This window comes from Esox lucius, chromosome 15, assembly GCF_011004845.1.
Source record: "Esox lucius isolate fEsoLuc1 chromosome 15, fEsoLuc1.pri, whole genome shotgun sequence".
Taxonomy (NCBI): domain Eukaryota; kingdom Metazoa; phylum Chordata; class Actinopteri; order Esociformes; family Esocidae; genus Esox; species Esox lucius.
Window position 1 is genome coordinate 25,505,001 of NC_047583.1, and position 13,752 is coordinate 25,518,752.

Below are 13,752 nucleotides of genomic sequence, written 5' to 3' on the forward strand. Positions count from 1 at the left end.
CATTTGATATATTAGAGAGGCTCCAGTCATACCTGTTGCCAATATTGAGCTGTGTTTCCAGATGGATGATCTATTTGTCAACTATTTCCCCCTTGAAATCACTGATTTAATTCAACATAGAAACAGACAACATTCATACAATTATCTGTACGAGCCACGCTTTCTCACCTATTATCCTACAATATGAAACTGATCAACAATACAGGATTTGTTATAAAAACAGCAGCAGCTTTCAAAATACATCAGATATCACCCAAATCAACACCTATTGCTTGGTGTATTATCAGAAGTCTGTGTAGCATAAGCCAATGTGATACCTGTGCAAACACCCACACATGAACCCCTTCATTCTATAGCTTGTGGCACCTCCATTAGCAGCGATAACTTGGAGTAAGCGTGTCCTATTGCCACTAACCAGCCTCTGACATCTTTCTTGAGGGATTTTTGCCCACTCCAACTCACCGAATTGAATAAGGTTTGAGGGGTGTCTGGCATGAATTGCACGCTTCAGCTCCTGGCACAGCATCTCGATTGGATTAGGGTCAGGAATTTGACTTGGCCAATCCAATCATAAATCTTCTTTCTCCTGAGCTATTATTTGGTAGATTTGTTTGAATGCTTTCTCTTGTCTCGTTGGAAGACTCATTTTTGGCCCTGCATTAACTCCTTGACTGATGGCCTGATGTTCGGTTCAAGAATTGCCTGGAATACCTCAGAATTAAGGTTTGCAGTTGACCAGGTCCAGACGAGGAAAAGCAGCCCCAGATCATTATATTCCCACCACCATACTTGCATGTCGGGAAAGTTATTTTGGTGGTAGGCAGTGTTGGGTTTTTACTAACATAGCGGTTTTGATTGTGACCAAAAAGCAACATTTTAAAATAATCTGACTTCCAGAAACCTTTGGGTGTGTCCGGATTGTCTCTGGTAAAGTTAAGATGGACAGTTTGGTTCATTTTTTCATAGCAGAGGCTTCTTCCTAGCAACCCTCCCATAAATGCCATCCTGTTGTTGAAGCTCTGTAACTTGAGATGCAGCAAGGGAGGTCTGCAAATCTCCTGATGTTGTGTTTGAGTTGGCATTCACTTGATTTATTCTTTTTTGTGTGGTTCTTGGAGATATTTTGGAATAGCATCCACTTATTTGGCAAGTTGCTGTCATGTTAAATACTTTTACTATTTGTTAATAATTTGCCTCACAGTGGACTGATGGAGCTCAAATGTTTTTGAGATGGCTGTTTAGCCTTCCCCAGAATGATTTGTCACCCCCAAACACTCTCTTAAAGATCTCTCCTTTGATTGGTAAATTTGGTACCCAGTTATTTACTCACCTGATTGTACATACCTTTTTGATTTTACCAATGGAATTCACTTATTTTTACACTTGCACAAATTCCTTTTTAATTCCTTTTTCTACTGCATGCACTATTTCGTCTAAACCCTCATATTGAATTGGTAACTATAAACCTGTTATGTTAGATTAAAAATGGTTCTGATTAAAAATATTTTAATGGCGAACACAAAAAATATATATAAGGTGTTCACGTCGATTCAAGCAGCACTATACATAAAAATGGAGAAACAGTCTACTTACAACTCAGAAAACATTATTTTGTAACAATGGAATAACAACGTCACTTCTAGCATTTCTATTTCCATTCCATTTAAGTAACTCTCTTAGCTTGTCACAATAGAAAAGTGAAACTCCTTTTTTGGTATAACAATGTAATTTTGTTGTCAGTATATTACAACAACCTAATGTATTTAAGGTTTCCTGTTCATCGTTTGCAAACCATTGGTAGTATTGCAGGTATTTTTGTTATACCATATGGATTGACAATTTTTGCACCGTCAAAACAACTATATCCATTCAATGACTACTATTCTCTGTCACATAAAACATATCAAATCCTATTTAGCCTAATCTCTGCCTGCATGATGTTGTGATGTAGTTCTTAAATAAGTGAACAATTGTTGTATTAGGTTAACAATGTTTGTTTATTCTCATTCTGTGGCATACTGCTACATTCCACACTTTTCTTTCTTTTGTGTCTCCAACAACTGGCTCCCTGCTTTCTTAAAGGTGCAGAACACATTTCAGCAGGGATTACCTTTTTTGCAAGTAGCATTTGTGGCACACACAAATAAACCTACCTATGCAATGTAAATGTAATCTAAAATCCTCAATTCATAATATGTAACGTGCTATGCAAGTAAAATTGGTGCACTTTAGAGCCGTGTTAAAAACGTTACATATTAATTCTATTAATTCATGTCCTTTTTTATAAATTTGGCAAAAGGTAAAAAAAAAACATACTCCACTCTGTAACATTCAGTTTTATTTTATTGAGATCAGATGTAATATTGATAAGAACCTCATTAGGCCCAGATTTAGCCTCCGCCTGATGACCTGATGCTTTAGATTTATACATGTAGTGGGCTATCTGGCTCCATATATTAAGGAACTGCTTGGCATTCAATACATTTTCTCACGAGGAAAAATGTATAAATCTGTCTCGGATAATCCGCATATCTGACTTAATTGCATTTATTTGAATAATTCCCAAATTGATAAATAAATATGTATTAGTTAACCCATGAATGATATGCTGTATGTTGATGTTGACAGATGATTGGTGTTTTTTATTTCAGTGGGTTAAAACCCTGGACATGCTGGGCCACATCCATGAGGATTTCTAAATGTCTTGACCTTAGAAAACAGCTGGTTAGATAAATCTTATGCTTTTGTATGAAATAATGCAATTTCTGCCGTGTATGCAGATATATTTTAGTTTCTAACATATTATTCAAACAACATAATTCCAAAACATAAAACGGCATTTAAAATGTAATGTCAAAGAGTATTAAATATCTGAGATTATTAAACATTAAATATTTGAGATTTGAACTGAATGCCTTGAACTGAATGCCCACAAAAATGTCTGGAATCCATTTAGTTTCTGTTTCCATTTATGCTATGCGCTCGTGCTTGAATGAAATTAATATTTAATGGAAGTAATTCAGTATCTTATGTCTTCATGCAGCTATTACATTTAGCTGAACTGTGGTCTTGATCTTTTATAAATTTAGTGGGGAGAACAAGTATTTGATACACTGCCAATTTTGCAGGTTTTCCCACTTACAAAGCATGTAGAAGTCTGTAATTTTTATCATAGGTACTCTTCAGTGACAGATTCTAAAACAAAAATCCAGAAAATCACATTGTATGATTAGTAATTAATTAGAAACCTTTGTTTGCAATTACAGAGATCATTCGTTTCCTGTAGTTCTTGACCAGGTTTCCACACACTGCAGCAAGGATTTTGGCCCACTCCTCCATACAGACCTTCTCCAGATCCTTCAGGTTTCGGGGCTGTTGCTGGGCAATACGGACTCCATCCAAATATTTTCTATTAGGTACAGGTCTGGAGACTGGCTAGGCCACTCCAGGACCTTGAGATGCTTCTTATGGAGCCACTCCTTAGTTGCCCTGGCTGTGTGTTTCAGGTTGTTGTCATGCTGGAAGACCCAGCCACGACCCATCTTCAATGCTCTTACTGAGGGAAGGAGGTTGTTGGCCAAGATCTCGCGATACATGGCCCCATCCATCCACCCCCAATACGGTGCAGTCGTCCTGTCCCCTTTACAGAAAAGCATCCCCAAAGAATGATGTTTCCACCTCCATGCTTCACGGTTGGGATGGTGTTCTTGGGGTTGTACTCATCCGTCTTCTTCCTCCAAACACGACGAGTGGAGTTTAGACCAAAAAGCTCTATTTATGTCTCCAGACCACATGACCTTCTCCCATTCCTCCTCTGGATCATCCATATGGTCATTGGCAATATTCAGACGGGCCTGGACATGCGCTGGCTTGAACAAGGGGACCTTGCGTGCGCTGCAGGATTTTAATCCATGACGGCGTAGTGTGTTACTAATGGTTTTCTATGAGACTGTGGTCCCAGCTCTCTTCAGGTCATTGACCAGGTCCTACTGTGTAGTTCTGAGCTGATCCCTCACCTTCCTCATGATCATTGATGCCCCACGAGGTGAGTTCTTGCATGGAGCCCCAGACCAAGGGAGATTGACCGTCATCTTGAACTTCTTCTCACCAAGCAGCTTGCCTATTGTCCTGTAGCCCATCCCAGCCTTGTGCAGGTCTACAATTGTATCCCTGATTTCCTTACACAGCTCTCTTTTCTTGGCCATTGTGGAGAGGTTGGAGTCTGTTTGATTGAGTGTGTGGACAGGTGTCTTTTATACAGGTAACGAGTTCAAACAGGTGCAGTTAATACAGGTAATGAGTGGAGAAAAGGAGGGCTTCTTAAAGAAAAACGAACCGGTCTGTGAGAGCGGGAATTCTTACTGGTTGGTAGGTGATCAAATACTTATGTCATGCAATAAAATGCAAATTAATTATTTAAAAATCATACATAGTGATTTTCTGGATTTTTGTTTTAGATTCCGTCTCTCACAGTTGAAGTGTACCTATGATAAAAATGACCTCTACATGATTTGTAAGTAGGAAAACCTGCAACATAGGCAGTGTATTAAATACTTGTTCTCCCCACTGTAAGTACGATCGTTGCTTCTAATATGAGTTTCCCAAGTAGCCTGCAGCATTGGACCAAGCTGTGACTGATCAGAGATGTATGCCGTATTTGACAACGTCAGGTTATATCTCCATGTCTTCCTCCTGCAGATGATCTTGACGGTGTTTCTAAGCGACAGCCAGCAGATGCTGACCGAGGTGCCCATCACCCCAGAGACCACATGCAAAGACGTAGTGGAGTTCTGTAAAGATGTTGGAGAGCGCGGCTGTCACCTTGCTGAGGTCTGGAAAGGCAACGGTAAGTGATACTTTCACCTTTCACCTCCAAGCCATTTAAACTAATCTTCAACCTCAAACCTTTGTGATTAATTGACTGGCTGGTGTTGAGGTTTAATTGACTGGGTGGTCTACTGTTACACTGACTGACTGGTGTTGAGGTTTAATTGACTGGCTGGTCTACTGTTACACTGACTGGTGTTGAGGTTTAATATACTGGCTGGTCTACTGGTACACTGACTGACTGGTGTTGAGGTTTTGTTGCAGCCTCTAAAAGCACTGTGCAAAGTAATACGTCAAATATCTTAGCATCTGCTTCATAACTAAAAGGAAACTTAGTGATTGAGTATTGTTTTAAGTCACCATGACCAGTAACTGAGAGTGTGTATTCTTCCGGGATGTCTTGATATACAGTGAGGGAGAACATTATTTGATCCCCTGCTGATTTTGTACGTTTGCCCACTGACAAAGAAATTATCAGTCTATAATTTTAATGGTAGGTTTATTTGAACTGTGAGAGACAGAATAACAACTTAGTACTTGGTGGCAAAACCCTTGTTGGCAATCACAGAGATCAGACGTTTCTTGTAGTTGGCCACCAGGTTTGAACACATCTCAGGAGGGATTTTGTCCCACTCCTCTTTGCAGATCTTTTCCAAGTCATTAAGGATGCGAGGCTGACGTTTGGCAACTGGAACCTTCAGCTCCCTCCACAGATTTTCTATGGGATTAAGGTCTGGAGACTGGCTAGGCCACCCCAGGACCTTAATGTGCTTCTACTTGAGCAATCATTTGTTGCCTTGGCCATGTGTTTTGGCTCATTTTCATGCTGGAATACGCATTCACGACCCATTTTCAATGCCCTGGCTGAGGGAAAGAGGTTCTCACCCAAGATTTGATGGTAAATGGCCCCGTCCATCGTCCCTTTGATACAGTGAAGTTGTCCTGTCCCCTTAGCAGAATAACTCCCCCAAAGCATAATGTTTCCACCTCCATGTTTGACAGTGGGGATAGTGTTCTTGGGGTCATAAGCAGCATTGCTCCTCCTCCAAACATGGCAAGTTGAGTTGATGCCAAAGAGCTTGATTTTGGTCTCATCTGACCACAACACTTTCACCCAGTTCACCTCTGAATCATTCAAATGTTCATTGGCAAACTCAAGACAGGCCTGCTTTCTTGAGCAGGGGCACCTTGCGGCAATGCAGGATTTCTGTCCTTCATGGTGTAATGTGTTACCAATAGTTTTCTTGGTGACTATGGTCCCAGCTGCCTTGAGAACATTGACAAGAACCGTTCTCATGATCATTGCAACCTCTCGAGGTGAGATCTTGCATGGAGCCCCAGACTAAGGGAGATTGACAGTTCTATAGTGTTTCTTCCATTTACGAATAATCGCACCAACTGTTGTCACTTTCTCACCAAGCTGCTTGGCGATTGTCTTGTAGCCCATTCCAGCCTTGTATAGGTCTACAATCTTGTGCCTGACATCCTTGGACAGCTCGTTGGTCTTTGCCATGGTGGAGAGTTTGGAATCTGATTGATTGATTGCTTCTGTGGACAGGTTTCTTTTATACAGGTAACAAAATGAGATTAGGAGCACTCCCTTTAAGATTGTACTTCTAATCTCAGCTCGTTACCTTCATAAAAGACAACAGGGAGCCAGAAATCTTTTTGATTGAGAGGGGATGAAATACTTAATTCTCTCATTAAAATGCAAATCAATTTATAAAATTTCTCTCACTGTTCAAATAAACCTACCATTAAAATTATAGACCGATAATTTCTCTGTCAGTGGGCAAACATACAAAATCAGCAGGGGATCAAAAACAATTTTCCCTCACTGTACGGATAAACAGACATTTTCTACAGCCAGTCATCATTGAGATCACGTAACGACCCAGTCCCCTCCCTGAACAAATGTTTTTCATTGTCCAGCTCCCTCTGTGAAAGCTTTGGTGGTCTCCTGCATGTAACAATGACGTGCTTGTATCAGGCAGCCTGTATTTCCCACACCCAGACAGAAAATGGGTCAGGATGTGTCTCTTTGACCCGGCAGACTCCAGGGCATGTTTAGCCTGTGGGTGTATGGTTATAGGAACAGAAAAAGACCCCTTAGACCTAAGCACTTTTGAGTATGAACGTCACAATGCCGACGTCCCAGTATTTCCAGCAGTTATAGCAGTTCCATTTAAACCAAGGGGAGTGCGTGAACACATGACTTAGTGAGAGATAATTCAGTAGCTATCAGCAAGGTTGGTCTGGCTGTCCTGTGTTCATTACTGAGGACGGGGAGTTCTTTTCATCGCCACACAATGCTCCAGTGCCAGCGTTTAGCCACAGGGGCTTATTTATTTAATCCATTCTATTAATAGAAAGTTGTGAGCATATCTTTAATGTTTATCTGGGCTGAGAGGCATTCAACCCACCGTATCACCTTAGTATCATCGTTAGATAAACACATCTATACCTCTTATTAGCCCTGTTCTGCTCTCCCACCCAGGGAAAGGGATTTAGTAGGGTGCATATTCTGACAATGTTTCTCTGTACTCCTGGTCCTCGCAGAGAGAGTTATTCCTTTTGACCACCTGATGTATGAGCACCTGCAGAAGTGGGGTCCCAGGAGGCTGGAGGTCAGGTTCTACCTGAGACATGAAGACTGCCCCTCTGAGAGTTGTGACCTGGGTGAGTGACTGAACCCGGTGCCGGAACTGTTTGTGCTCATACCATCTCCATTGTCATTGTTGAGCCAAATGTGAAGTGGAGTTACATGCAGTGATAGTGCTCAGGACCCCTGGCTTAGGCTACATGTATATAGTCTATGGCACCTGATTTAATACAGTATGTACAGTGGGGAGAACAAGTATTTGATACACTGCCGATTTTGCAGGTTTTCCCACTTAGAAAGCATGTAGAAGTATGTCATTTTTATCATAGCTACTCTTCAACTGTGAGTGATGGAATCTAAAACAAAAATCCAGAAAATCACATTGTATGATTTTTAAGTAATTAATTTGCATTTTATTGCATGACATAAGTATTTTATACATCAGAAAACTTCATATTTGGTACAGAAACCTTTGTTTGCAATTACAGACATCATACGTTTCCTGTAGTTCTTGACCAGGTTTACACACACTGCAGCACACACCTTCTCTAGATCTTCTATTGGGTTCAGGTCTGGAGACTGGCTAGGCCACTCCAGGACCTTGAGATTCTTCTTACGGAGCCACTCCTTAGTTGCCCTGGATGTGTGTTTTGGGTCATTGTCATGTTGGAAGACCCAGCCACGACCCATCTTCAATGCTCTTACTGAGGGAAGGAGGTTGTTGGCCAAGATCTCACGATACATGGCCCCATCCATCCTCCCCTCAATACGGTGCAGTCGTCCTGTCCCCTCTACAGAAAAGCATCCCCAAAGAATGATGTTTCCACCTCCATGCTTCACGGTTGGGATGGCGTTCTTGGGGTTGTACTCATCTTTCTTCTTCCTCCAAACACGGCAAGTGGAGTTTAGACCAAAAAGCTCTATTTTTGTCTCATCAGACCACATGACCTTCTCCCATTCCTCCTCTGGATCATCCAGATGGTCATTGGCAAACTTCTGATGGGCCTGGACATGTGCTGGCTTGAGCAGGGGGACCTTGCGTGCCCTGTAGGATTTTAATCCATGACGGCGTAGTGTGTTACTAATGGTTTTCTTTGAGACTGTGGTCCCAGCTCTCTTCAGGTCATTGACCAGGTCCTGCCATGTAGTTCTGGGCTGATCCCTCACCTTCCTCATGTTCATTGATCCCCCACGAGGTGAGTTCTTGCATGGAGCCCCAGACTGAGGGAGATTGACCGTCATCTTGAACTTCTTCCATTTTCTAATAATTGCGCCAGTTGTTGCCTTTTCACCAAGCTGCTTGCCTATTGTCCTGTAGCCCATCCCAGCCTTGTGCAGGTCTACAATTGTATCCCTGATTTCCTTACACAGCTCTCTGGTCTTGGCCATTGTGGAGAGGTTGGAGTCTGTTTAATTGAGTGTGTGGACAGGTGTCTTTTATACAGGTAACAAGTTCAAACAGGTACAGTTAATACAGGTAATGAGTGGAGAACAGGAGGGCTTCTTAAAAAAAAAAAGAACCGGTCTGTGAGAGCGGGAATTCTTACTGGTTGGTAGGTGATCAAATACTTATGTCATGCAATAAAATGCAAATTAATTATAAAAAAATCATACATTATGATTTTCTGGATTTTTGTTTTAGATTCTCTCACAGTTGAAGTGTACTATGATAAAAATGACATACCTCTATATGCTTTGTAAGTAGGAAAACCTGCAATATAGGCAGTGTATCAAATACTTGTTCTCCCCACTGTATAATACAATACCTTAAGGCCTGCATGGGTACTGTTCCATGTGTAGGGTCCGTTGTATACCCAGAGACGCTCAGGCCAAATGTGGTGATATCTTTGCACTGAAACAGTTGTACAGTATTTAGAGAATATGGTGTCCCTAGTCAGTACACTCTATAGAATGCATCGTGCCATTTCCAACACAGATTATTTTGTTTGTCGATTATCCAGATCAGATAACATGAACCAGACGTTTACTAAGAAGGCATCAACGTAACAAGGTTGTCAGAAAAAGCAGTCAGTTTTTGCTATCACTGTAGCTCAGGTCTAGAAGTAGGGTGGCGTTTGGGACAAACTATGTTTTTGTTTTATTCCCCCAAACAGGACGGAGTGTTTCTGTTTTTGACTTCCTTTTGTAACTCTCAGTGCCTTCCCATTGAACATATCGGTCGTTCCCTGCCGCTGTTAGCATAGAGAAGAGTGTGTGTGTGTGTGAGTGAGTCTGTGCCAGGGAGAGTGTGTGCAAGTGAAAGTGTGTGCGAGTGAGAGTGTGTGTGAGTGCGTGTTGGCTCTGCACGGTTGGGCTGCCTGCACTTATGCAACTAATCTTATTTTGTGGCTAATTGGTCTCTGCACCAGTGTCCTCCTGTGACCTTTGCACCTGAGAAGAATCAGATATAGAAACACAGATGCCTTAAGGGTTAAGTAGGGCAGACTGACCAGGTGTGGGGTTTTGGGGGTCTGGCGCCGGACTGGGGCTTGACCAGGGGTGGGAGAAAGGCCTGGGAAGTTGGAATTAGCATCTGAATTAATTATCCTAAAGTAAATAAAGGGGCGTTAATGTGTTACACTAGTTCTTGTAGCTATCCATTCTATATACTAAATGCCTGAGTGGGGATGATAAACTTGCCCCACTTGAAGGTGAGAGAACGTGAAAAACTGTGCAGTTGGTGGTATTGTATTATCACAAAGAGATGGCTAGAGGACTTAACTGCCTTTTGAAGGCGTCTGCTTTTTTAATGTAGACAATTTGGTGGAATTTGCTGACTTCATGGGCTGATCCCTCTTAATGACCCAGTTGGTCATTTGATCCCAGTTCCCATTGGGTCATGTAGAGGGATCAGCCAAGGAATTATACCGAAATGTACACCATTGACAGTGGTGCTGTCTATGCTGAATAAGAGGCTGAAATGCAGGGGGATACACAGATGAGACTCCTTTCCTTCACTGTGAGTGAGGACATGAAAATGTGAAGGCCCTACCTGTCTGGACAGTGTTATCAGGACTCGCCCATTGAGCTTGAAGTATTTGCAACTGACTGACAGGATTACCCACACAGGTCTAGTCTTTAGGATATTAAAACTCTAGTTATTTACAGATAACATATTTGAAGATGGGGGGCGTTTAACCAAAGAGAATAGATAGGTCACACTCGACTGAATATCTGAGGGAGGGACGGCTGAATAAATGAACGGCATGTTGTCGCACGGTCAAGAATAAAAGGCCCACCCTTTCCACTAAGGATTGGAGTCACACACAACGGCGCGGCATGCGAGTGGAAAACCAACCAGTGATAGTCAGATTTAATGCTGGATCCTGGGTAGCTTTGGCTTAGTGTGTGGACTCATTAGACCAGATCACTTTCTGACTTAAGGCTGTGTGGGGGCTGTGCTGCAACCTATTGTGGTATGTCGCACCAGGCGGTTGCTCTTATCCACTCAGAGTCCAGTCCCTAATGGCTGGGGAGGTTGGAGTTTGGAAGTTTGTCAGGACACTGGAATGCATTCCGTTGTCCTAGAAGGTATGGATTCTCTCTGTGGAGATTTGTCCTGGCCTGTATGTGTCCTTGTTATTGTGTCCAGTAGGTTTTGTCATTCCTTTGGGACATTGGTTTTCCTCGATGTTAACAGTAGGCCTCTGCTTTTCATTGTCGTGTCAGGTGGAGTCTAGATTGATTGGTCCTTGTGATCTACGGTATATTGTAATGTTGCGCTACTGTCTCTCTGCAGAGTGTTGGACTAATGCACCTGAGTCTGATGTAATGTCTTTGTTTTCTATTCAGGGAGCCAGCTCTCTCAAGACCAGTCCAACAGAGACAGTGGAGGGAGATCAGACCAGCCGTGTGACAATTGGGTAAGAGCCTATTTAGACTGAAACAATTGTTGTGAAAACTATTTCATTTATATAGCATTAACATAATATTTAAATAGTTTCCTATTTCCACTAGCCACAAGAAACTCTTACTCCCACTGTGCTGTAAAGCACAACACATCCACACTCAGCGCTTTGGGTAGACCAATGACCTGGAAAGTGTATAAACTCACTGACAGTGTTGTTCACCTGGTAACTAACATGGCGCTCTCCATCAAACAAGTGCTGTTGGTGATGATAATGTAATTTTTTTGAGGCCAGTGTCAGATGTTCTTAGTTGCTCCAATTTATTTCTGTTTATTGAACTAGATGGATTTATAGAACCAGACTTCCACTCTGGTTCACACTTAGACCTCAGTAACCACAGGGATTATCTGTCGGATAAGTGTCCCATGTTACCTTGGAGGCTTGTGCCTGTTTACACTGTTGTGGAAATATTCAATAGCACAACCATCTCTACTTTGTCTGCTACTGCATGAGTTTCAACGTAGTTATAAAGCAACTGTTTTTATTTAATTGCATGCTGTACCTAAACTCGTGACAAATGAAATGTCTCCTTGGATCCAGATTTGTTTTCTTGTAGTTTTTGTTGTGTGTTGGCATGATTAGTGTGGCATCAGTACCCTTTGAAATATGAGAAAGCAGTCCGCTTATCTGAATCCTCCACAGAAGCACACGCTTTAATTCACTATTAATGTGATCTTACATTCTTTATGAACATTCTGAGCCAGAGCTGAAGGTGGTTTTGTAGGTGTGAAAGAAACACTTATTAACCTTGGACCCCCAAATAATTATTTGCAAATGTTGCAACACAAATATAATGTAAATTATATTTATCCACTGATGTGATTTTAATGGAACTTTTGTTTTCATACCATAGATATTTCCTCAGAAATTGTTCTACAAACTCCAACAACAATACAAATAATTGAATTTTCTTAAAGTTGAGTATACACTTGGGTCTCACATTGTTAAACATGGTAGGGGATATCGATGGCTGTAGTAAGTGTTTATCAGGACATTATGTGATGATTTTTTCACATAAAATTTCATGAGATAACAGATTGTATGTATTGATGCAGGTAGTTTAAGTATTTCATGTTTTCACAATCTTAGTGGAAATGTGATTTGTCATTTTGGCCGGCAGTATTTCAGTTTAGGCCTGTGTGTTGTCTTTTTTATAAGTGAATTCTGCTTGGACAATATGTGTTCAAGAAATTGAGGAAAAACTCTGAATAGTTAAACCAAACCTCAGTTGGACCTTCTGTCAAAATGACAAATATACCCTTTCCTTTTAGTAGCCCAAAGACAGCGTTTTGTTGACACCATTAGGCACTTCTGTTGCTAACTTGCACAAGTATTGGCTCTAAAAAATGTACTATCATTTTTCACAAAGCTAGAGTTAACGTTGTCCTCCATTGCTCTTACAAACACAAAAACATGCCCAGTCACACACAGTAGTAAACAAACACACTTCTTGGCATAATGCCTGCCTGCTCATTAAGTGTATAAATGAGGAAGAGGCTGTATGACTGTCATGATTTAGCAAGTCCTAATAATGTCTGTCTAAATATGCACAAGAGAACTTGTACTCTAATGTCAAGGACTTCCTTGGTTACTCTCATCCAGAGATTTAATATTAAATCTCTGTCTTTGCTATTTGTATGTTGGAAAAAGACAGGAAAAGAGGGACAGAGAAAGAAAGAGAGAGCTTGTGTGTTACAGTGTACTGAAGTGAGTGTGTGTGTTTGTGTGCATGTGTCTGTCTGTTGTTTGTAGAGTACAGAGGATTAGAAAAAGGCTTAGTGACAGACATGATTACAGTTCCCTCAGAATTCGACCATGTGAAAGCTGGAGTTAATGCCCAACTTGCTACGGTCTGGTATCTCTGACCCAGGCAGCAATCCACACTGCTTTCTTTGGCCATTATTGTTCTGTCAAATATCAATGATTTCCACTAGATGCTGTCCCTGGGCAGTTCACAACTGCACTTGGTTTCACAGTTTATGATCTGTCCCTATTTCTTAACAACAACATGGTTATTTTTGCTTGGTAATGAATGATTTCTATTCACTTTTTTTGTTTTCTGCCTGTACTCTAGTCTCTTCCTGGTTGTTTTTTCCAATTTAATCTATGTACTCCCTAAAGTTATGTATTTGTTTTGGGTGCCAGTAAATGCTTACTCTTCATCTCCTAACCTGAGAAACACATGTGCATATCTCCAAATTCAAATTCTGCCAAATGGATGACATAGTATATGACCAGTAACGTGGATTCTGCCTATAAAACATAATAAAAAAACAGTGTATAATTGTAATGCTGATTCTGTCTAAAACAGAGTACATCATTGGTAAAGCTAACACTTTTAGCAACACTTCATCTACCTTGTAGGAGTGACGACATTTGTTCAGGACTTGTTTTCTTAGTCCATGCTGGTCTCAT

General features: G+C 41.2%; 1 protein-coding gene across 6 annotated transcripts in view; it reads left to right on the forward strand.

The window, feature by feature from the left end:
* The window catches only part of ppp1r13ba (protein phosphatase 1, regulatory subunit 13Ba), a 38,356-nt gene that overhangs the window by 6,485 nt on the left and 18,119 nt on the right, over positions 1-13,752 (forward strand). For 5 of the 6 annotated variants that reach the window (XM_020054264.3, XM_020054261.2, XM_034297351.1 and 2 more), the window contains exons 2-4: positions 4,699-4,846; positions 7,387-7,506; positions 11,222-11,292. In XM_020054264.3, coding sequence (XP_019909823.1) covers positions 4,699-4,846; positions 7,387-7,506; positions 11,222-11,292 — 339 coding nt within the window. Of the gene's footprint in view, positions 1-4,698; positions 4,847-7,386; positions 7,507-10,855; positions 10,961-11,221; positions 11,293-13,752 lie in introns of those variants that run through there. The other variant, XM_020054266.2, reaches the window with a different exon arrangement.